The sequence below is a fragment of the Streptopelia decaocto genome (assembly GCF_964273445.1).
Source record: "Streptopelia decaocto genome assembly, chromosome: Z".
Taxonomy (NCBI): Eukaryota; Metazoa; Chordata; class Aves; order Columbiformes; family Columbidae; genus Streptopelia; species Streptopelia decaocto.
In genome coordinates this window covers 26,456,454-26,481,243 of record NC_138657.1, presented here as the reverse complement: position 1 = coordinate 26,481,243, position 24,790 = coordinate 26,456,454, and the positions used below count along the sequence as shown (strand labels likewise).

Genomic DNA, 24,790 nt, shown 5'->3' with positions numbered 1-24,790 from the left:
ATGTTGTCATTGTATGGCAACACTTGTACACAATAAGACCATATACAAACTAGAATGGCAAAGTTTCAGCTCTTCGGGAGCAGGAAGTATACTTCTCCTTTTCGATTAATTTTTACTAAAAGGCCACTGAGGCTGAATTCTAGCACCTGACTCTGAGCTGTTGTGGAAGGGCATTCAAAAAGCCAAGGTGTAATTTTATTTGAAGATTCAGGCCATGATGCTGCAACAGAAATCTCCTTCATCATTGCTTCTGCAGAAGAAATAAATGGTAATGTTAACCAGGCATTGTGAAAGTGTGCCCAGTTTGGTTTATACCACATTTCTTTTCATATAACCAGGAACTCTGGCAAGAAGGGTGAACATCTTTAAAACGTGGCCCACAGTTGCTATTCAATAAGAATGGCTAACTAAACTATTTCATTGTCCCATCAAATGTCTATGTATTCTTTCTCCCTGAAAAGAAAGGATATATATTTCAGAGGGAAAATGTGCCCAGAAGGAAATTCTGAAATTAGGGATTTTGGATGTCCTGGAGGTTCAGCAAACAAGTCAGGAAGGTAATGAGCCTGATGGCAGAGGCTGCGTTTGTGCAGCGTGCAGGCCTCTCTGCCACAGAGTTATCCCTCATCATCCTGCAGGCAGCCACAGCTTTTGCTTAGTGTAAGAGATAATTTATTTTGTACTTATAGTTTCTATCCAGTGGTCCACTGGGAATTCCTCAGGCCATGATTAAACAAACTTTTCAGTTGATCTTATTTTCTTTGCACTTTGATGCAGAATTTAAGCCCTCACATACTACTAAATTACTTATGGAGGGGGACGCAAAGGAGTAACTCCAGGTGTGTTCTCTCGTGGAATAGCTAAGCCAAGGATGAGCTACTCAGATCTGTTTTCAGTAAGGCTCTGTGGGTTTAATTTTCTCCTGGCTGGGCTTCACATGGCACAAAGATGTAGAGAAGGAAAGCAGGTTTAAAATTCATTGTATGTTTCCCCTGCTGGGATCAATCTGTGTTCTCCTGAAACAGCTTGGGGCACAGGTCTGAGAGCAGCTGGCAAGCAGAGCCATTTTCCTCCCCAGAGAGTTACAAGGACAACGGCGGGCATGTCTTGAGGTCCATTTCCTGACTGTTAATACTCCTGTATTTTGCCTCAAGAGTCGGAACCATTACAAAGAAACAATCAGTTTATTTGCAACATGTAAAAGATATTGCAGACTTTGATTTCTTTCTAAAAGCCAGCATGGGAAAAAAAGTATTGTGTAAAAGAAGATAAAATAGAGCACTTTTAAAAGCAAGGAAATGACCTTGTAAACGAATATCCCTGCTTGGTTGTTTTCTTTGTGTTGCATGGTGTATCTCTTGCTCTCTAAAACATTGTGTGCTTTTTTGCTTCTTAAGAATTTACAGGAAATTTAGTTACATATTTGCATTATGTATTTTATTGATTCCCCTCCCCCCCCTTATTAGCATTTTTCTTTTAAAAATGAAAACAAGAAGAAGATAGAAATAGCAAAGTTCTGGTTTGTAATGATATGGTGAAATTACATTTTTCTGAATTCTGAATGTGAAGTTTTTAGGCTTTAGATGGTTGTTGTATACTCGGTTGTTTGGATCACCTTCTTGGTAGTGTTAGAGACCAGACTTTTGAAGACTGGTGTGTGAGACCTGGTGTTTTCCTCCCTTGGAGCACTGCAGTTATAGGAATATTGGCTCAGTATTTCGGGTTATTTCAGTATCATGCATTAAAATGTTGTCTTTTTGGTTCCCCCCCCACCCCGAGTTCCAACAGTCATAAATATTTCCCTTGTTTTCGAAGATAAAACTTGGCAAGCAGCTGGTCTTGTGGCCTAGCTTACTCTCAGCTTTTAAGGTGTGGAGGAGGAGCGGCAGCTCTGGGAGTTTCATGGTCTCTGTGCTGTGGAAATGGGTCTTTCTCCTTCTCCACAGTAAAGGCAGAGCCTGGGGACCATGTCAGAAAGTTGCACTGGTAAAGGCTTCTTGGCAAACATCTTTTGTGTGTGAGTTACAGAGCGGCTGTCAATGCTATTTGAGTTTATAGCTTGGAGCAGAGGCTGGAAAAGACAATCCTACACCCTCTCTTTCAAGAGACCAGTGGCACATGTGTGAAATTTGAACCGAAAAGAAAGGTTGTCTAATCACTTGTTAACATTTAATAAGGACTGAATTGCCTCTGTCATCCCAAAGATGTCCATTGATACTTCCTTGGCAAGTACAACTGTGAGTTTCTTCAGTAAACAACGAGCTTTCTCTGCAGGCAGCACAAGTTTCTGACTCTGCAGGGTAACAGGCAAAACTGGTGGGAGCAGCTGCTGGCACAATTTGAGACTTGAAAATCTGCTTGCTGACAGCAGAAGGCAAGTTGGCCGGTCCTTGCCGGTGGCCAGAGCCGTCGAGTGCAGGGAGCAGCGTATGGGAGTGCTCAGAGGCACCCAGAGACAGCTCCTGGCTCCAATTTCCCCCAAAACGCTTCGTGTTTGCAGAAAATACTTGTCCAGTAGAGAATTCACTGTTCCTGGGGAAACTGTAAACATACAGAAAATGTGTTGGGACCAGTGCTGAACCTGTTCGTTGACACTGTATGAACTTTGGTAACACCTTCAAGCATTCCAGCATTTGCCTTGTCTCAAATAACTTCCGAACTATACTTCATGGCAAAACCAACACTAAAAGGCTTTCTCAGAAAAACTGGACTAAGGACTGTTTTTAGAAAGACCACACAAAGCTTGGCAGATAGAGCAAAGTTATTTCTGCAGGGTTTATTTTGTGCATAGTTTATTTTTATTTAGGAAAAGTACAAGGCACACGCTGTTCGGTCAGGATCATCTGTTGATAGAGTGGATACCACAATCAGCTCAGGCTGAAAAACAGCAGCAGGGGCTCAGAGGGCTTGGGGTGGAGCATCTCAGTGTGCCTGTTTAACACTTATTTCTTCCCCAAGTGTCCATCTGTGAGCACTGTTGGGTACTAACAGCCAGCTGGGAGGATGTGCGTTCAGAGCTGCTGTTGTCTTTTGGGGTCCTTTAATTACACTCTGAGGAATAAATGGGGGGGCACATTTGCAAGGGAGCTGCTCCCTATGGGTAGTGTTAAGTGACCAGTGAGATTTGGCAGGCCAAGTGCACTGAAGGAGGTTAATCTAAATGGTATTTATGGATTTACCTGAACTTCATTAACATCTGTGTGATAACCCTAGCATATTTAGGATGCAAAGTAAATAGAATGAGGCACAATAGCTTTAATAATTGTTATGGGAAAAAAAAATCTAATGAAGGCCCACGAACTCTAATACTTTGGAAAGATTTGACAAACTTTTACTTACTTTAGCAGTGAAATGGGAGTCAGTGAGGATATCCTGAAGGAAACAGTGTCATGAACTGGCAGGGTCAGATGGATAGATTTTTTCCAATGACCGGTTTATATCTCAAGTGCTATTTCTGTCTGGATAAATGTGTCTTATAGCGCAACTGAGGTATGCTAAATGCCCTTGCAAGCAAATGCCTGGAGCTAATACTGGATATTCACTGGAATTATGTTGCAGTAAGTGCTAAAATTCACCAAAAGTTTCAGTAGCTTTTCCCTTCCAAAATTAACTAGAAAAAAATGGAAACATTTGGAGCCTGTGTTAAGAATAAAGTCTGAGCATCTGTGATGACAAGTGTCCCTGGGCAGCTGGGGAGCGTGTGAAGGGACTGCCGAAGGAATTTGTTTGTTGACCATTGCCTAGTAAGGGGAAGCCGAGAGACCACCACAATGTGACGGACATGTGAGGAATGGACAGGGCCAGACAGATGGCAGAGCCCTGTGCATATTCTGGGTGACATCTGATGGCCTGAGATGAATTCAGATGTGTAAGGTAGTTCACTGATATGGACTCAGTCCAGAAGAAGGCTTTGACTGTTTTAATTAAAACACAAAGCCAAGGGAAATGAAAATGTATCAGAACTCTCTTGATTATAGTCAGCAGTCAGATAACCTGTGTAAAGCAGAATACTGGTTCCTAAATCTCCTAAATGCCTAAACATTTATAGCATTCATTTGTATCCATTTCTTCCTGTTCTCTTATACTGGAGTTTGCACTAGGAGGTGTCTTTTCTTTTGATACCAAGTGATGCTTGTAAACATAATTCTGGGTAGTCCAAATGTCTCACTGTGAGCTGAAGCTCCACAACTGAATCTCCTTGCGGTGGTACTAGAGATTGCAGCTACTGAGGCAGAGGGGAGGGAGCCATTGGGCATCAGCCCCTCCCCACAGCATTCTGTAAAATACTTCGGCATATTCTGAATTTTGAGACCAGCAGTAAATGTATCAATGTGCAGTTTTCTATGATCTGTGTAAAAACTGGAAAGTCATTCTGGGGTCAATAAGTATATTCATGTTTCTCAGAAAAAAAAAAAAAAAAAAAAAAAATCAGAGCAAGCTTTCATTCCTGCCTTTTAATTTGTAGCATTTCATAATTTTAAAATTATCCACTCAACAAAAAGGGATAGAGAGCAATAACTGAAGAAGAAAAAGCAAAGCTCAGAGTAGCCATGGTAGGTTGAATTCCAGGCTTTGTGGGATGTTAAATTAATTTCTTGTTTAATTTTGCCAGTTTTAACAGTTTCTGTTTAAGGGTACTCAGCCAGAAGTCATCACTCATGTTTGTTGAAAGGAGAGCTCTTGTAGGTTATGACCCTGTGCTCAGCTTCCAATGAATGTACTCTACCATGGAGCATGGATATGTATAATGTGGAGTGTACTTTCTGCTTCAGGGGATGAGGCAGGAAGCTGAAAGCATTATACTTAAATAAAAAATCCTTTGGCAAACATCTCTGGATAGCGGGTATTTGATGCCTAATGAAGTGGTAGTACAACAGGTTATACTTAAAGCTCAAATGGCAAATGTAGGTTTCAGGATTAAATTTACAACTACTTCCTCTTCCCTTAAAATGTGCATAAGATGTTTTAGAGGTTACAGTTATCTAACCTGGGACTATTTTGATAAACCCTTGAAAATCCCCCATCTCCAGTTTTGTGTTATTTTGGCTCAGTATGTCTGTACATGCACACATCCTTAGTTGCTACCAGCTGCTTGCCAGGCCGGAATGATGTACAGGACTGCAAGCCTTAAGGCATCCCTGGTAAACTGAAGGTGCTGATGTTGATCTTTGAAGTGGCTAACTGCTGGATGCAGTTTTGCAGAGCTCCAGGAAATATTAACCATGGTCCTGGTGGTTGTGATGTTCAGCATCAGCAGATGTGTTCCTTGGCTGCAGGTTTTGTGGTTGCAGACACTGAATCTTCACCATTGCATGTTCCTGGTCCAGGATGAAGCTTGCTGGAGCAAAAGATGAGTCACTGTGTCTGCTTTCTCTCTTGGAGTGGATTACTCGAGAGTGGCCATTGAGTAAACACAGGAGCAGCAGCTACAGGGCTGCCACAGCAGCAGCCGGTAATAAATTACAAGACAGCGACCTTCAACAGCTTTTGAAAACGGATGGTGTGGCTAGGCTGATTCCCTCTGGTGACCTTCTCCTGGGTTACTGCTAGTACCCGTCGGGATCTGATCAGCTCATCTGTAAGCACCTTCTGTAGCCAGCTATTTCAGGATATGGATATAAATCTGTACGTCATCTGGTAGCAGTTCTGTTTGTATTTTGTGATGTGAGATCACTGATCAGCCCACAGTGAGCCTGTCAGTCATGCTAACAATCCTGCTATTAAAAAAAAAAAGAGCCTAAAGTCACCAAGCTTACGGAAAGCAGGAAACTGAACTCACAGGAGTTCCAGCTTCTGAAGCCAGTGAAGCCAACACACATTTAGAACTTTCCACAGAGGGACAAGGCTTGTGGGCAAAGGGTACAGTTTATTAGTTGATCTGATGTAGCTGGGAGAGACAAACATTAAGGCAGATGAGCTGGTTTTCAGGGTAATGCAGCAGGCCAAGTGATTTGGCAGATGCAGAGACAGCAGAACCATGCAGTAGAAAAGTTTTGCTTTTAGAATTGTTCACTGAGTGCGTCCCTGTGGTTTGCAGATACGCTCCAGAAGGCTGCCGGTTGCAGGTTTTTTCCTTCCCCAAGGGCAGTGTTCAGGTCTGGCCTAGGATGCCCCTGCACGCTGTGACTCCACTCCACCTAAGCCAAGTCATGCTGGGTGGACTTCTGCTCCTGCTCACCCCTGGGCCCCGGCTCCAAAGCTCCTTGTCGTCTCCCTCCTGGGGCCGCTACTTGCTGTGACCAGGGTTTTCCCGTTTCCCTGGCTGAGTGCAGGCTTGCTTCAGAGTTTTGCTTAGATGGTGAGTGCCACCAGGTTTTAGTTTAACCCCTTTGGAGCATACCAAGGAAGTTTCTTGACCAAGAAGTCTTTGCTTTTGAAGCACAAAAGCATGATCTTTCAGATCTTTCAGAAATCCTGACACGTGGCAACCAAATCAGGGTTGGTGTATCTCTTTCTTCTCTCTCTCAAACTCTTAGTCCCTATGGCTGTGCTTGTTACTCTGACTCGAGGAGAAGCATGGCCCCAGAAACCTCTGCTCTTAAAACACAATGAGAAGTCACCTGTCTCATGGTCTGGCTCATCCACTTCCTCTCATTAGTTCCCCTGTGGGGTGCAAGCCAACCTTTTGGTCTGGGTTGTAAATCTGATGGATTTTTCTTCAAAAAAGTGCCAAAGCTGTGTGGACTGTGGATGGGTAGGTTTGCCTTGGGCAGGGTGGCACATAATGCGAACCAGAACCCGTAGTACATTACAGGTATGCTCCACCACATCGCACCATGTGCATCTGCATAAATAAATGAACAATGAACAAAGTAAACAGACAACATAATGCAAGGGAATACTGTAGGAGTGAAATTTTGTACTCTTGCTGAAGAAAAGCACCTCTGATGCACACTGCCTGCACAAGCAGCTGTGCTTTCCCTTGTGTGCTTGATCCTGGTGGAAACATGGTTTAGCAAAGACATAAAGCTAGTGATGAAAAAGATTAGCACTGTGAACAAATAGATGCTTGATCATTTCTACTTCATCTGGTTTTTATGTTTAATATTCCCCATGTACTGGGGACAATGGAAACTGATTTAGGATGCCAAAGAATAAAGAAGTGGCTTTTCTGAATTCCTTCTGATTCAGAAGTTCACAGCAGAGAATCTTGTGTTTCCAGATCTTTCCTACATGCTGCTTAAGCATATGAGCTAATGGAAATCAGAGATGGCTTTTTGAAAGAGCTGTTGCAAAGAAAAACAGAGATATGAGAGAGGAACCTGGGATCCTTTGTGTCAGCAGATAAAAAGCTGTCAAAGTTATGTAATGAAAAGTGTGAAAAGGAGAATGCAGTGGTCTGAACAACAGCTCACTGGGATGGATGGGTTGGCTGGAACAAGCAGAAAGAAAACTTGACAAGTGTATAAAAATCCGTGAGGTCATTGTGAAAGAAAACAAACCCACATGCTTGTATTGGAACAAACAGAAGGTCTGGTGTAATTGGTGCATGATGTAAGGATCTTGGGACTTCAAGAGAGAGAGCAAGGAGAGGACCTGGCTGTTGCCAGAAAGCTCTTAAAAGTTCAAACGTCCCCAGTGCAGTGGAGCAACTCTTCTAAAATCAGAAACAGAACGGCAGCGCAGGCTGGACCATTGCCAGACTCTCACGGGCACGCCAATGCATCCACACTTCCTTGCTGGAAGGCTTTGCTAGTGTGGTAGTAGCTGCGACCAGATGCCACAGTCATGAAGTGTTTCAGGGCTAATTGTATTACTTTTATGGTTTTTGACAGGCTGGCTGAGAGCTGTATTTCTGAACTTTTGTGTAGGAGCAAAGGACAGGGCAGGAGGTGGGGCAATCCAAGCCCTCTGCTGGGAAACGAACCTTTCAAGATTCATTCCCTCACCCCGGGGTTGCGAAACATGAGCTTTCTGGCCTGCTCGGGTGGCCATGGCAAACAAAGGGTCAAATGATTAGTTCCTGAAGGGGGATTGTGTGAAGTAAGGTGAGCAGAGAGAAAGCTGCTGGGCCAGCTCCTGTTGTCAGGGCTGTCCACCCAGCAGGGGGAAGGTGCCTGACTGCCTGGGTGAACTGCCTGGGTGTTCATTGTCCGAGGCCGTGATTTTCAACAAAATGCTTTTGTTTTCAATAAATACCACTCAGCTTTGTGAAAGTTGCCTGGAAACCCCACTGTTCTCCTTGGAGAAGCAGAGTAGCACAGGGGCGGATTTAGTGCCTTCAGGTGCCGTCCCTGCCTGGGCGGTGAAGGGGGCTGGGGCAGCAGCCGGGCAGGACCGTGCGTTTTTTCTGCAGGAAGATGACAGCTTTGGGCTTGAAGTGTCCCTGTAGACACAAGAGGAGGAAAAGCCTGGACAGTAGCAGTGCATGTCAGTCTCTGCACACAACAAACACAGACCACCTCCTGCTTCTTCATCTCTCAGCAGTTTTCACAGAGCTGCTTCTAAGAAACCAGGGAGGAGACAAGGAGGTTTAAAGACCAAGAAGTTTTTTCCTGTGATGACAATGCTAACTGATCCCAGCATACACCAGGCTAGGGGGGGGATGTGGGGCAGACCTCCCAGGTTTCGGCGTGGTGGACAGACCTCCTCCTCAGGTCCAGCAGCTGTGGTGAAGAGGCAGTGCTTTCTCCACCTGCTTGGGATGTGAGACCTTGCTCACGTAAGAGGTCTGGGTGGCTTTTGGTGGCTCTTGATGCTTGGTTTGGTGACATTGTGGCTAAGATTGCCTAGAGGGGACCTGCCCCACGGCAGGCAGGCAGGCAGGGGCAGTAAGGAGAAGCCTGTGGTGGCTTTGGCACCAGCACCAGTGCTCTGCTGGAGCCGCACCATGGTATTGGCACGGGACCTGGGACGAGGGCTCAGTGTCCCCAGCCTGATGCTGCCTAGGTTGTAAGGCTGCACGGAGCAAAACTTGCTGCAAAGACCTCTAGCTCCAATAACCGCCCTCTGTTTGTAGGTTGACAGATACCAAAAGTATTCTAAACTGCATTTGTTTGACTTCTCATTAAGAATTGCCACCATAGTTGCAGTTTAAGCTGATTCTCTAATCCCAGCACAATACTGCGGGTGCAGACAAAATATTTGTGCAGGCTTTTGTGTGTTTGATTGGTTTGGGGATTTCTTTTACTTTCTTCAGGGAGCTGTACCACAAAACGTTTCCCTCCAATTGAAAAGCCACTTGCTAATGCAATTTTTTGCTTTACCAAGACACTGCCTAAAAAAAATTGAGCCCCTAACCTCATGCTCCAGCTCTTCATTTTCTCTCCAAAAAGCCTCATTAAAATGCATGGACACTGTTCTGAAGAATTTTCCATAGAAAATCTCAACTTTTCCTTTATAGGACAAGTTTAACATTGATCCACACAGTTCTGTTTTTCAAGACAATTTGTCAGGAAAAAGTATCCACTTTAGTTGAAAAGTTTGCTGTCTGCTGAAAATAAGTTGAATGAAAAATGGAGAGTTGCGTCTGAAGTTTTCTCATTTGGAGTAGCTTGTTGAATTTCTGTGTGCTCAACTCAAACTCTGAACTTTCATCTAAACCTCATCTGTACCCAGGGGAAGCCTCCCTGTGCAAACTTCATTTGCAAAATGATGTCTCTCTGTCTGTATCAATATTTTAAACTAACCTTTTCTGGAGATATAAGAAGACTTAATAGGTCCTAAAAATGAACGGATTTGCTGCCCTTTTTTTTGGCAGTAGAATATTTTTTTAAAAACCCTGAGGCCATAGCCCAAAATCCAGACACTGAGCTTCCAGAGAAAGTACCAATAGATCAAACTTGTCCTAAGAAACCCTCGTAATATTCTTTCCTGTGTCTGCATGGGAAGTACAGAGAAAATCCAAACGTGACCGGCAACTTTAAGGTATTTGTTGCAAATTTTCTTTATAAATGAGTGCCTAATCAAGTGTAAATTCCCAAACCTTTTCTGCTTCATATTCCCTTAATACTGTTTGTCTTGGAGCTCACTGCTTACATGCTGTTTTTCTTGTAAAGCTGCAGTGTTGCTGAACTAAGCGAACAGCTGTGTCAGATATATCCCCACGAAGAGTCTAACCATCTGTGGTTACCCTACCAAGCTTTTACAGATGAAATGTATCATTGAAAAGCTAACTGGTAATTTTAGTCATCCTAATTTATTTTTTCATTTTGTTATTGGAATTTTGTTTAGTTCGTTAGCCCGTGTCTGACATTTTGTCTTGTGTTATTTACAGAGTGAGCAATCAGTGTCGTTTCTGCACTGTTTTTTGGGAAAAAGCAGTACTGCTGGTCTTAACTCTCTCTCCCCTAAGCCACTGATATAATTATTGCTGACTGATATACTTATGCCTATTTTGTAAGTAAACTAAAACAAACAAAAAAAAACAACTATAGATTTGGAAAATTTTGGTGAATGACTCATAGAGTTAATGTATCACCAACTGTGCTTAAGAGGGACTGTATGGAACTGCTTGTTAGAGGAGCAAGATAAGAGACATGCACACAGAAGGATTTTAAAGGCCTCATTTTGTGAGTCTTACCACTGCAATGCATAGTCGCAATGAGAAGGTATAGGTTTGAAACGCTGAGTCCTAATCCCCTCTAGGCTCAATATTTTACTTGGACATGGAGGAATGTAAAATACACACATGCTTGGTCCTGTACAGTTTGATTCAACTGTCAAGGAGAAGACAGTGAAGTTGCACAGTAGGTAGACAGTCATTATAGGAATGTGGGTAAAAAGTGCATTACTTGCTTGCCTGAGCAGTGAGTGAGTGGTGAAAGACATACACCTGAGAATCCCCTTTCTCACAGCTTTTCTGCTGGCTGGAGGTGTTTGCTTCCACTGGGGAACTGCTAGCTGGTAGCAGTCAAAGTTAGTTAGTGTTCACTGGCTTTTCTTGTCTGTAAAGAAGCTTCTATTGTTTCTACACCATAGTGGCAAACCCCCCTGCCATCTCCTAAAAAATGGAAAGTGCAGCTTTCCTATATATGCACAGCTCCTTCTGCTTCTTAGGGCTGCATCTGCCCCCGCAAGCAATTAATTGCCAGAAAATTAATGCTTATGTTTCTGTGTTATTGATCTTTTCCTAGTATTTTGCTTTCATGTGATTTTGAAGAGTAGCCCTCTCTAGATAACTCCTGAATGATTGTCAGTAATTAAGTGCAATGGGCATTTCTAGGAGGAGGATTTTGAGGAAAAAAAAAATGTGTGGCATGCTGTAAAATGAAGCTGCATGTTACATTCTTAATGAGATTTCAGACTACAGCAGTGCACATTCATCAAATAATCCATAGACTGCTAAATATCCTTCTGTTCCTCCCACAAACAAGGGTGGAAAGTTGTCTGCTTCTTTACTCCAAGGAACCCCCTCTTTGCATTGATTTGCTCTCACAATTGCTCTGTGTCAGTCCTAGAGGTCTGCATTGTGAGACCTTCCTTTCTGCAGCAATGGCACATGTTGTTGCCCTTACTGAAATACAGTTTAGTATAAAGGCCATTTAGTCAATGCCAGCATTCATTTGGAAGAAGTTTAGCATTTTCTGTGCTTGATACTGCAAAGTGCCAAGCACCCTTATCCTGATTAGCAAAGCATTTAAACTTACACATAAAGCTCTCTTATCAGTGCTCCCATTGATTTCAGCAGAGCAAATCACACATTTAAATGTCCACAACATGCTAAAATAATTAGCGTGTTGAGAGTGAGAGCACTCTGTTTCTGAGACTTAATGAACAGGTCGAATTAAGCTTTTTTTAAAAACAGGCAATAATAATTTTAAAAATATTAAAAAGAAATCTTGTGATCTCTCATATCAGCAGGCAATCAGACGAAATGAGAGCAAGTCTACAGCAAACAGAAAATACAGATTCAAGTTTATAGTAACATAATCATCCCCAGATCCAAGTTTATAGGAACATAATCATCTTGGCTGGAAAATCTAATAGGTTTTTATTTCTCTTTTAAATCACTATTTTTGTAGAAGAACCTTAGTCTACTTATAATTAAGTCATAAAGTCAGGCAGCTATTTAAGCCTCATAGCTGGCAATTTGAGGTCTTCATGTGAATGTATTTTCCTATGTTGACACTAATTTATTTCTGAAAAAAAAAAAGATGACTATCATAGGAAAGCTCTGTTTCCTATGGGAGTACTCATCAAGTGCAGACGAAAATAGGGCTGAAATCTAAACAGAAATTGCCAGGCATGGATTCTGAATTGTAGGTTTCTTTGTAAGCAAAATCATCCAAATTCAGACTAGTCTAAAACCACAGATTCTTTTTCTGAACTGGATATTGCCACTTATATAAATTAAACACAAGTATGTGAGAAGCATTTGACTTCTGACAGAGCCATGGTGATTTCCCTCTGTCCTCTGTGCCTGTGAAAAACATGCATACCTTGGACTAGCACATGCCAGCAAATAAATGCTGTGCGTGATAATTCTTGTGAAATGTTTGATATCTGTATGCAAGTGGATGTGTTATGCACTCACATTTTATGTAGTGGCAGATTAAGTATTTGGCAGGCACACTAGGTGCGTACTTTTAAATATTTATTCCTGTGTTTATTTTTTCTTTCATATGCTGCTGTAGTAACAAGTTACTCATACTTAATCAGTGATTTTGTATATTCCTTCAGGAGACTAAAACCAGACGCAGTAGATATGAAAAGAAATTATGGTAACAGGCAAAAAAATTCCATTCCCTAAAAAGGGAGAGAAAATGCAGTTTTTCTGTATTTACACAGCCTCTTATATTCCTAAGGGAGGCATCTACCCCCTAAGTAAGTAGCAATCATCTGTCTTACATCTGTTGAACAAAAATGTACAGTACAAATGGGCTGCTGTGCACAGCATCTGCAGGTGAGAGAGGGAGCAGGTGCAGGGGGCTGGTGTAACATGCACTGCCCAAGCAATCAGGTGTTGTCAGAGCTGCCACGCACTCCTGGCATCTTCCTGAGGGTGCATGGGAAATGACTTTGGGAACCTCATAGATCAGATCTGTACTTGCTTTTTGCCTTGGAGGGTGGGCAGTGACTGTCCACGTGGATTATTTTTTTTCAGATTGGAGAGGGTACTCGCAAAAGGCAACTCCAAGGTGGCTTGGTAGATTTGGAGAGTTCAGGCAGGATCTGAGAGGGGAGGGTGTGCCTCAAAGGCAAGAAATATGTTTAATATCAGTCCAGTTGCTGGTGTGTCCAAGTGAAGCAAGTGCTTACATATGTGTGGAAACGGAGGACGGGCTCTGTGGTCAAGTGAAATGAGGTAAAAGAAGAGGAAATATATGCTCTGGGTAGGCTAAAGAGGATAAGTGTGAAGTGCTGCTGGGTGAAGGACTGACTTGGCCCGGTCCCTGACCACTCTTATCCATCTTGCAGCCTGGCTGCTGTGAATTAGTATCAGGAAAGGGATTTGTCTGATATACATTGCCACTAGGCTAGGGGGATAATTTTCCAGATCTTCTGTGGCACGATGTTTCAGACATAGATGTCCTAGCTTGTTTCTGTCATTGCATTCTGCATTTTACTACTTAAGAGTGTCTTTCTAGTTTTCTGCTTTAAAACCAGAAATGCTTTAGAAGTTTTTGGCTGCAATGTTTTTTTATGAATAGTTTTAAAATCTAAGTTATGAAAACGAAGTTAGAAAGTTTTCATCTACAAAACAACCAATTATTCCCACAGCATGTTCCTGCCTGTGTAAATTATCTTGTCGATCAAATAATCTGTCTACAGCTATCAGGTCTGGAGGGCAATACTTAATCACAGAATAATAGAATCATGGAATAGTTTGGGTTGGAAGAGACCTTCAGAGGCCATCTAATCCAGCCCTCCTGCAATGACCAGGGACATCTGCAACTAGATCAGGTTGCTCAGGGCCCCATCCAGCCTGGCCTTGAATGTCTCCAGTGATGTGGCATCTACCACCTGTCTGGGCAACCTGGGCCAGTGTTTTATACCCTCATTGCAAAAAAATTCTTCCTCATGTCTAGGCTGAATTTCCCCTCTTTTAGTTTAAAACCCCTCACCCTTTGTCCTGTCACAACAGGCCCTGCCAAAAAGTCTGTCCCCATCTTTCTTTTAGGCCCCTTTTAAGTACTGAAAGGCTGCAATAAGGTCTCCCTGGTGCCTTCTCTTCTCCAGGCTGAACAACCCTAACTCTCTCAGCCTCTCCTCACAGGAGCCCCCTGATCATTTTTGTGACCTCCTCTGGACCCTCTTCAACTGGTCCATGTCTTTCCTTAATAATTTACTTAACACTGATATATCACCTCTTTCTGAAGATTTCAAATAATTTAAAAATTGTGATTAAAAATGCAGTGAGACACATGAAGTGACGTATGTGTGGGTACAGTGGGGCATTAAAAGGTTAAATGAATCACTTAACGAACGAGTGGCAGTCTCAATCGCTTGACCTAACCCCAGAACAACAGTTCCCTTATAGATAAGTACTTTTATCCAGGGATGCAGAATCAAAGCCTCTGACATTTATTATTCTGATGTGTCTCTATTCCTAGGACATTACATTTCTGTGGATACATCTTATGAGGGTGAGAAGGCAGTGCTGTCCAGCCCTGAGCTGTACTCGGAGGAGTGGAGCTGTGTCAGACTGATTTATCAGATAGCAACGACTTCAGAGACTTCACCCAATCCCGCCAGGCTCAACCTGTACCTGCGGCAGGAGGGAGAGAGCTTTGATCGTTTGCTGTGGTCAGCCAAGGAGCCTTCAGACAGCTGGCTCATAGCGAGCTTGGATTTAATCAACAGCACAAAGAAGTACAAGGTAAGCCCAGTTTCAGAAGATGCCACAGATGTGCAGACTGCTTGTTGAACATTTCTGCCCTGGGCCCTGTTCTTGCTTTTAACCTCCAGGGTGTGAGTCAGTTGACCCCCCGTGTCCCTAAAATCAGGGCGGCAGAGCCCTGAGGAGCTTCTGTCGTTCTCCGGCAGATATAGGACCTCCAGGTCTGGGGTCTGCAACCGTGCTCACTTGCTCCTGTTCTCTGTGCCCTGCTGGGAGGAGAGTATTTCTACCCAACACCCATCACATTGCATCTCTCACAATAATGGCCTGTGTAGCCACAGCTGAGGCATCTGGAGTCCCATACTTGTAAATGAAGTGTGAGATTTTTTGGCCTTGTCTCATTGTCCTTCAGTGTGCTTTCTGACCTCAAGGAAAGGTGTTATCTGGATCCTCAACACCAGGCTCTTCCAGTAAAAGCACCTCTCCTATCTGTAGGGATGATAAGTGTCCCACAGATATTTAATTTGTTCTCCTCTTTATCCTGTTCAAATGTCCAGGGTGGTTATGGAAATACTGAAACCCTAAAATTTACAGGTTTGTTTATATTGTGCAGATTGTACTGGAAGGTGAAATGGGACAAGATAAATCTGCCAGTATAGCAGTTTTTGAAATTAAAATAACTCCTGGATATTGTATTGGTAAGTACTGTCTGCTCAGATCCCATATTCTCTGAATAGAAAAAAATACCTTGTTGTCAGTTTAAAAATAAAGGTCTGGGTTTAGAAAGAAGACAATGGCTTTTTCCTTACTGAAAAGTAGGCTGTCATATCTGATATAGATCTTTTTAAGCTAAGCTTCCACACAGCAATATGTGTTTTTATTCACCCATCTTTATGATATATATAGACATGTCACCTACAATAATTCATTCTAAAGATGTTTATCGTTCAAGCAGGAACAAATGTTGTATTTTCACAAAACGAAACTGCTGCAAATATTAGGCATAACAGCTGCGATATTATTTTTGCTGTCTGCCTGCTCATGCTTCCCGACAGCGGCATTCTCCAGGCTGCAGAGTCAGAACTCTGTTGGTATTTACACTTACTGCTATTTCCTCATGATATTTGCCAAAAACTGCTGCTGAAGTTCAAAAATTTCAGTGTCTAGGAGGCTGGGAGACCTTTGCATTTTGGGGGAGCTCCGGTTGAGTCCAACTAAATTGCCACAATTCTTTGACTCTGTGAAGGAAACAAAGCAGTCTCATTATTGCTATGAAATACTAGTCCTACTTTGTTTCTAGCCGTTCCTGGTTTACAAGTAGAAGTTCTGCTCTGACTGTTTAATACTCTGAAGTGGTAATTTTTAAATCTGTTTTATTTGGTTCTGAATTACAGCAATCCTATATTGCAAACTAATGAAAAGATTGATTGAAGAGGATGGAAATAAGAATTTTATCAAAAATTGATAGAAATTTGTGGCTAAGTTTGCTTCCATTTGTTATAAGCTGTTAAGTGCTGTGTCCAGTTTTATAAATATAGGTGTTATCTGCACTGCCGTATGTAAAAAGAGGCCTATCCTTGACAACAGCCTCTCTTCCAGTTTCTATAATGAAAATCTGTGCACTGAGCTGGTGATGTCTCCAATTGCAGAATGTGACTTTGAGGAAAATCATCTTTGTGGCTTCGTGAACCGCTGGAACCCCAATGTCAACTGGTTTGTTGGTGGAGGGAACATTCGGAATTCTCAGTCTGTCCTGCCCAAAGACCACACACTTAATAGTGAACTGGGTAAGCAAAAAATGTAAAACAGAAGTGTAGTGGAAAATCTGGCTCTGTGATCCACGTTATGACTCTTACACTGCAAATTATTATGTGAGTTCTTTCTTTTCTCCTGGCATTGGGTGGGGGAAGAATGACTTATGTGAAAAACGGGACTAGAAAAAAAGAGGGGTTGTTTTCAGAAGTTCACACAAAGGTTGCTATCACCTTTGCTAGGCTTAAAAAAATGCTCAGAATAAGGATAAATTTTTGGACATGGAGGGGGAAAATTCATCTTTCTGTGGATTCTGAAAGTATGGACCTCAGTAACTTTTAAAACCTTGTACTGCTCCACTGTACCTCTCTCTGACAGGTGTTTTCTTTCCCGTGGCTATTGGGCAAGCTGAGTAGGAAAGTTAAGGACCTGAAATATGTTTGGAAAATCTTGGGTTAAATTGCACAGAGTACTCGAGCTTTGTTTCTTTCAGTCAAACTGTTAATACAGTCTACCAGAGGCAGAATGCTGTGAAGACTTAGAGGATTTTCAGTCCTTGCCCTGTATGAAATCATTGTCCTATCCACCTTTTTGAGAGAAGAAGGTTTTGCACAGTCATAGAGAGGGCTGAGGGATGTCTTTGATGTAGCATTGCATGGAGTACTGCAGCAGGTGACGATCAGGAGATCTGGCTGCTGTGGCACACTGAGCATCTTGGATAACGTGACGCTCATGATGGTGCAAGGAATCACTTCATGAAAGGAGGGGTTGACTCTCTTTCCTTAACTCATGCCGCTGTGCCTTTTTATTTGTTTCACAATTGTGTGAGTTGAGTACAGAGTGTCAGTCCAGCCCCGCATCACCCCATGGCACCTAAATGCGAGTAAAATTTTGATGGAAGTTTAACTCACCAAAACTTCAACAGCAGACAGCAGTTCTACCTACTAAACACAGTACTGTCTGTGACAGGAAGTTCTGCCAGCCTGGAGGGATCTGTTTGCTCATAGTCAGTGTTTCTTCTTCACACCAAATCCCCACTGCTTACCATTGGCTGAGAAGACACCAAGAACCCAAAAGTCACCTAAGAACTTTCTTTTTAGAAGAATTATGCTATGAAGGTACATCATCAAGGACATAGTAATTAAACTATGAAATGCAAAACTGCAGAGCGAAAATTAAGTCTAGAACTTCTCAGGCAAGTACTGTTGAAGTGTCACCCCTAGGAGCGGGAGGCCAGAGGAGAGCCACAGGCAAGCAAGCCCTTTCTCCTCCTTCCACTGGACCGAAGCGAGAAGTAACACCTCCAGGTTGAGAACACTATCAGCTAATTAACATAGTGGTGTAAATAGAAACCTAATGACACAGTTTGCAGTGTCTGTGCTGAAGTACCTTGTCAGTTTGACACTTCATTCTCCTCCAAGTTTTCTACTTGTGAAGAACCATTTTTCCATTCATCAACTGATACTGTTTGATGCTGACTGACACAGATGCACAGCATATCTGTGCAAGTGGATGTCTCCTGTTTAAATGAGATAGCTCTCCCAAAACCAGTGCCTGAGAAGCTATACCCTTTGAAAATCCTGCAGGTCATATTGGCTGTTGAGGGAGAAGCAGTCTACTTACATGTAATGCATCTCCCAAAAGTCTTATTAAAGGATTTTACAAAAAAAAAAAAAAAAAAAGAAGGTCTGTTCAGTAAAGGTAAAACCTTTAGAAACCAAATCCTGTACAGACTTGGCAGAATAATGCAAGCTGTGAAATGTTCAGAATAAAGGTTGTTTGCCAATTCACTGGATATATGAAATGAACTGCTGAGTAAAACATGTGAAAAACACATGGCTTATAGCCTTATTCATTTACTTGAGTGCTTCAGTAAAAGTTGCACTTAGATAAAGACTGAATACTATACTGAGCTGTTGGAAGGCAGAGAATTTACTCAATGGTAACACATTTTTTAATTTTATGAATGGCTCCAAAAATTCAGGGAGTTTATTACCTTCTCTAATATAAAGGTCTCAAATAAAGACCTAAGAAACAACTGAAACTGACTGTTTTGCCAGTGATATTTTAGCCAAACAACTTTGGATTGTACATAGGAAAGGAGAAGGAAAAAATCTCTTAGAATTACTAAAATTTCCTGGGAATCAACTGTCATTGTTAGAGTTGTAGAGATACATTTCTAGTGCCTGCCCATCTCCTGATACTTCTTGTAAGTGGTGTCCTTTAAAAAGTGTCCTTATATTGAATTTCTTTTATACTTGTAGGTCACTACATGTATGTGGACTCTGTTTATGTCAAACATTTTCAGGAAGTGGCCCAGCTAATCTCACCAAAAACCACAGCCCCAATGTCCGGCTGCTTGTCTTTTTATTATCAACTTAAGCAGGAGAGTAGCATTGTTTTTACCGTTTACTTGAGAGACACAAGTGGCTTTTATGAAGAGATCTGGAAAACAGAGAGTGCACCGAGTGCGGACTGGGCGCTAGCAGAAGTGGACTTCAACGCGCCGTACCCCATGGAGGTAACGCAGTCATTCCTCTGCAGCCCAGCTACGGCTTCCAGGTTGCATCAGACATCAGTGCGGACTCAGGGCAAGTCAGGAACCAAGTGGCAAGTCAGTGGCCATCCAGTATCTGAAAGGTGGCTATAAAGATGCTGGTGATCTGTTGTTTCCTTGCATAAGAGCAAAGGAGGAATCACTTTGCGTACCGATGCTTGATTTTCAGCGAAGTCAGGAGGTGAAGTTCTTGAACAGAACACCTTGGGAGGTTGTAAAGTCCTACTAATGTGAGGTCTTTCAGTTCCTACTAAATAATGTAAGTGTTCTCTCAGTCACATATTTCTGTGACTTGTAGATCCATTTCTGAGGATGCTGAGTATCATAAAATAATGGACGCCTCCGTCTGCAGGAGAAAAAATTAAAAAAAAAATGAGATCTATTCTCTACTTTATACAACCCTGCAATTCATTCTTTCTGTGTTTTCAAGACATAGAGTCCAAATTTGGGTCCTAATAGTACAGCAGTCCTTGGATGTAAAAGCCAGCTCTCTGTGGTTACTATAATTAATTTCAAGAATAATAGGAAGAAATTGGACCTTTTTCTTCCCTAGTGTTTACTGAAAAAAAACCCAAACCTTAGAAGATTGCAATAAACATTATATATACAAATACATACAGAAAATATAAATACATATACACACATGTATAAAAATGTGTGTACATATATGTCGTATATATATATATATACACACCATGGTATCTACATTATATCTTTATATATGTAAAATTTACATTCTTGTATCTAATAAACATATAAATACCTTAGAAGACTGGAACGAACAGTGTATATGCATGATACGTACACATATATACTTACTTGTGTAAATATATATATATATATGTTTTTTACATATGTATGTACTTTATATGTGTGTATATATATACATACTCTCTCCCTAAATGTGTATATGCTTCTCATACTAGAATTACAAATAAATCATCTTTCATTCTACTTGCTTTAACTCCACATAAGTTATTTGTTAATTCACTGTAAGCCTGCAGATTTTCAGAAAGTATTAGGGGTAACGCTAATTTTCATCAGATGTTACAAAGACCTTTTATACTGTGTAAAGTAAGTGACCAAGTAATCCATTTGAATTCTAAGACTTCAAATGGTATAGCAAAGAATATTAGATCAGATAAGATCTCATAATACTGAATGGTAAGTGTATTACTTATTCAGTAAATATGCAAGGGGAAAAACAGTGACAGTGTTATAGATGGAAATTAATTAATGATCACTTAGAGCTGGACATTACTGTGGTTAGTTCTGTGAAAATATCCTCTCAGATCTCAGTGGCATTCATAAAACGATTTGGAATGTTGGAATCTATCTATGCTGGAAGTATCCAGTTGTACCACTGGATGAATGCACAGAATACCCCTCTGTTCAGCAGAGTATGCAACTCTTACCCTCTCAGTTAAAAAAGAATATCCTAGAATTACAAGAAGGAGATGGGGATAATCAGAAGTATGGAGAAGTTAATGAAATAACAGCTTTCAGACTGAAGTAGAGTATGGTAGAGGTTCATAAAAATAATGAATGACACAGAAGAGATTAACTGTTGTCTTTTTCTGATAATTTACATTGCTGTTCCAAATTCTTAATTACCAGGTAACAGTTTAAAAATAAACCAAAGGGAGGATTTTTTCCCACATCACATCACTGTAGAACTCACTTCCACGGTGTGCTATGGATACCATTATTCTGATCAGTTAAAAACTGATTAGACAAATTAATGGGAAAGAATCCATCATGAATGCAATATGAGGGAAGAACTGAAAAATTGCCATTGTCTTCATTTTATTCTGTAGATGATCTCTGTTGGAAACAAGACACTGGCTTAGATGGGCTTCTGTTTTACACCAAGAATTTTTATGTAGTCCAACGCTTTTAGAGATCGCTTCATAGAATTACGATTAAAACCTTTCATATTATTTCTCCAGTTACTTCAAGAGGCTCTTCCTCTTTGTTTCATCTGACTGAAGGAGATTGCTCATGGTTCTTTTACAGCTCTCCTAGTTTGGCTCCCATCCCTAGGCGAGACATCACAGGCATTGCTTTCGCCAAACAGGATCTCATTCTGGAATCATTCGTTCTTATATCCTTGTTTTATCCCTGGGGTTGCCTTGTGATTCATCCCTTTTTTTCAAAGCTTTCCTGCATCTCAGAGCTTTGATACTTAAGATAAATTTTAAGATACTTCCTCAAGAGTTATGGACTGCACTCCACTTACTTGAGGAAATGATGTCCCTTGGGAATGGCTAAATAGAAATACTGTTTGGTTTTTGTGGTAGACAAAACACAACAAGAGCTTTTCTTGTTCTTATCTTATTTTTTCAAAGGAAGTCTTTCCTGCCAGCTGATGCCAAGGCATGGGTTTCAGTGTCTGAGGATGTTTACAGGAAACAGTAAAACTTAGAATTATAGCAGCAGAGTAATCCACACAGTTCATTTTTAGCTCTTGAATCCAGGTAGATTCTAGATACAGTAGTAATTAGACAGTAATTATTTGGAGTTATAGTCCATACAGACTGATGACTCTGAATACTGGCTTTGTATGCTGCCGTGACAGTAGCCTTACTGCAAGTTTAAGATTTGTGCTTCATGAAGCACCAGAAGAGCTATGTTCCCCTTGATTTTTCCTTGACCTTGTGAGTGGGCAAAGATCAGGTGCCAGGATCAGGCTCTGATTTATATTCCTAATGAGTGATGTAATTTAATTTTTCCCAACATCTGTAGTGCTGTCTGGGACATCCAGTCAGAAGTCTGTAATATGAAGACATGTATCAGAATTATTGTTGTGTATATGGTAGATAAATAACAAACTATTACCATTTCCAGGTAATATTTGAAGTTGCTTTCAATAGTGCCAAGGGAGGTTACGTTGCCCTTGATGACATTTCTTTCTCTCCGGTTTACTGCGGCAATCAGACAGGTATGAGTTCTTACTGCTGTTTACCTTCCTTGTTTTCCCTCTTGGTTTTTCTCCTCTGAACAGTCTGTCAATACTTGCAATATTTGGTAGTGATGTGCAGATGCTGCCTTATCAACTGACCAGCACCATTGGACTCCTGTTCCTCCTAGTGACAAAACAGCAGATAAACATTAATGCCATCCATTTTATCCAGAAACCAGTCCTTAATGCTTCCTCTCTAAAGACATGGCCTCAGGGATCCCCAGCTGTATTTTGCATCATCCCAGATTTTGAACAAATTACAGCTTGCAGGCCTATCACAGAAAGAGAGGGAAATTTCCCCAGGTGTGACGGTAGGAGGAAGAAAATGTCCTGGGCTTTTCATTATTGCTGATATAGGGAATGTCGTCTTCTGTGCTACATGCCCTGAGGTGTTTGTCAGAGACAAAAAGGGAGCCTTGCCGTCCTGTCTTCACTCTTCTGGGGGTTATTATTTATCTCAGAGTGGCATATTGGTCAGGTTTTTATTAGGTTTTCACAGCAGAAGAAGTCAGCTGAATCTGTGAGATAGTGGTAGAGGCACTTGGGACCAAGGACTTTGTCATTTGTGAATGCAGCCTCTTAAGTAGCTGTGTGCTGGTTGCTTGGGTTTTACTGTAGCGCTAAGCAATAGTCAAAGGCAGATTGGTGGTTTCCCACTGAGCCCATCCATTCTTTCAGTCACAAGTTTGAATTTTTTGGCTAATATTCTGAAGTGATCATGGAATTTTTTTTTTTCCTTTTTATCTGCTTGGAGTCTCTGCTAGCTTTACTTGCACCGCTCAAGTATCAATAGGAGGTAGATTACAGATGTGTTATTAATCCACCACTCTTGACTGAGTAAATCTAGTTGTTTCATTAACTCTTAAATGTCTGTTCTGTTTTTGCTTTATTTTGCAACAAAAATCCTGAGTAATATTTGCAGTATGCCATGGACTGGGGCTATGTGCTCATCTGTGTGCTCATTTTGATTATCAGATTCTTAGACGAGTTGAAGGATGGGATAAATTTTATAGTATTTTCTGCCCCAACCCTGATTTAGTCATGCTGTCACAGCCAAGTTCAGATCTACTCTGATTGGTAAATTTGATAGATTCAGGTAGAGCTTTGCCTACAAACTCTGATTTTGAAGTTTTGGGGACTTTTTTTTCCTGTTTGAGAAATGAATGCTGACCATTTGCTTTGTATTCTGTTGAAATACAATAAAGCTGGGTAATCCTTCAGACTTATGTCCTATTTCCATCTTCAGTTGTCTTGAGTAGAGGTGTTAAAAAGTGAAAGATCTTAATTTTCCTTGTATTCAGCCATAGCAGTGTGTATAGCAGTATCAAGTTTTTTCCTTATTTTTCTGAAAAAAAAAAAATTTGATCAACAAAGGCCTCATCGTTAGCCAAAGGGAGGGAAAGGGTACCAGAGTATTAAACTTCACCAAAGGATAAATCAGAAGATGGGTTCAATGCTGCACAGACCTGGTGGTGCTCCAGCTGTCATTAACTAGAAAAGCAGCAGGGGAGGCACAGGGCTCCCTTCTTTTTCTCTGTAGACAAAGACACATGGGCAGTGCTTAGATCAGGCTTACCTGAGGCTGAAAAGGCTGCAGGCATCTCTCCAAAGCCAAAGTCGTGCTTCTGAAGCTGATCTCCTGTGTCCCTGCCCTTGCTGTGAAGTCCCTCTAGGCCTCTGAACAGAACAGTCATGCGTGCTGCCACAGAGTGATGCTCACAGGGTCCTGACTCCTGATGTTGCCAAAAATTGCAAGGTGGCTTTGGGTTGTGCCCCTCCTTACGCCAGCATTTGGTACAAGTGACTGATGAGGTATGTAAAGAAGTAGGAATGTTTTACCTAAAGGTATAGGTCCAGAGGTCAGTAGCCATGAAGTGGTGTATGAACCAAACGCTTATGTACTTAGAGCGTGCATATGCATACACATTTTATGACTACAAAAGCATTTTTAAAAAGTGGTCTTTAAAATAATATTAAATGTTGATGTTAGAAAGCTGTCCCCGTGGAAACTGAGGTGAAAATATGACATCCATGCACACACGTGTGCACACGCACACTCATTTTGTCCAAAAACCTTTTGAATGAAGGAGCAGGATGAAAACAGATGGTCTGAATGTCTCTGTGCATTATGTCCTGAATGAGGAATCTTCACTTCATATCTGTAGCTTGTGTATAGGAGCTGTGACGGAGGTTTGCCCCTGGCTCCAGGAAAAATATAAGAAAATAACACCCACCTCAGGTAGAAAATTGATAGCTTGATATCACTGTGAATTTGCACTCTACATGCGTACCATCTTTGCCCATCTTCATCTTCTTCAATGTGAAAAGTACACTTTGGCATCTTCGTGCCTCAAATACCCATGCTTATTATACTGTGCTCTTCCTAACAGAACACATGCATTTATCTTTCAGGAACTCTTTTCAATCCTGCTGAGGCAGGCTGCAATTTTGAGGAAGATCTGTGTAACTTTTACCAGGATCACAAAGACGGCCCAGGATGGAGCAGAGTGAAAGTGAAGCGTAACGTGTATAGAGCAGGAGATCACACTACTGGGTTTGGTAAATCAAAACTGCTTTTCACTAGGCGAGTCAAACTGGATATAAAGGTTAACCTGTTGTATAATTGTTCATTCTTTTAAATAATGTAATTAGCACACTGATTAGTTTTCCTCACTGTGGCTCCCTGCCATTAAAAATCAGTGTATAACGCTCAGTCCTAGTGGGACTCTGGCTGTGCCTCCCACATATAAAGGAGGAAGGTTGCCTATTGAATAGTCGTGCAGGGCCATAAATCAGA

General features: G+C 41.5%; 1 protein-coding gene across 4 annotated transcripts in view; it reads left to right on the top strand.

Moving 5' to 3' along the window:
- Positions 1-24,790, top strand: part of MAMDC2 (MAM domain containing 2) — a 64,474-nt gene that overhangs the window by 18,389 nt on the left and 21,295 nt on the right. For all 4 annotated transcript variants that reach the window (XM_082075737.1, XM_082075740.1, XM_082075738.1 and 1 more), the window contains exons 3-8: positions 14,496-14,761; positions 15,336-15,420; positions 16,372-16,509; positions 18,739-18,995; positions 21,879-21,972; positions 24,406-24,552. In XM_082075737.1, the coding sequence (XP_081931863.1) occupies positions 14,496-14,761; positions 15,336-15,420; positions 16,372-16,509; positions 18,739-18,995; positions 21,879-21,972; positions 24,406-24,552 (987 nt within the window). The remainder of the gene's footprint in view (positions 1-14,495; positions 14,762-15,335; positions 15,421-16,371; positions 16,510-18,738; positions 18,996-21,878; positions 21,973-24,405; positions 24,553-24,790) is intronic.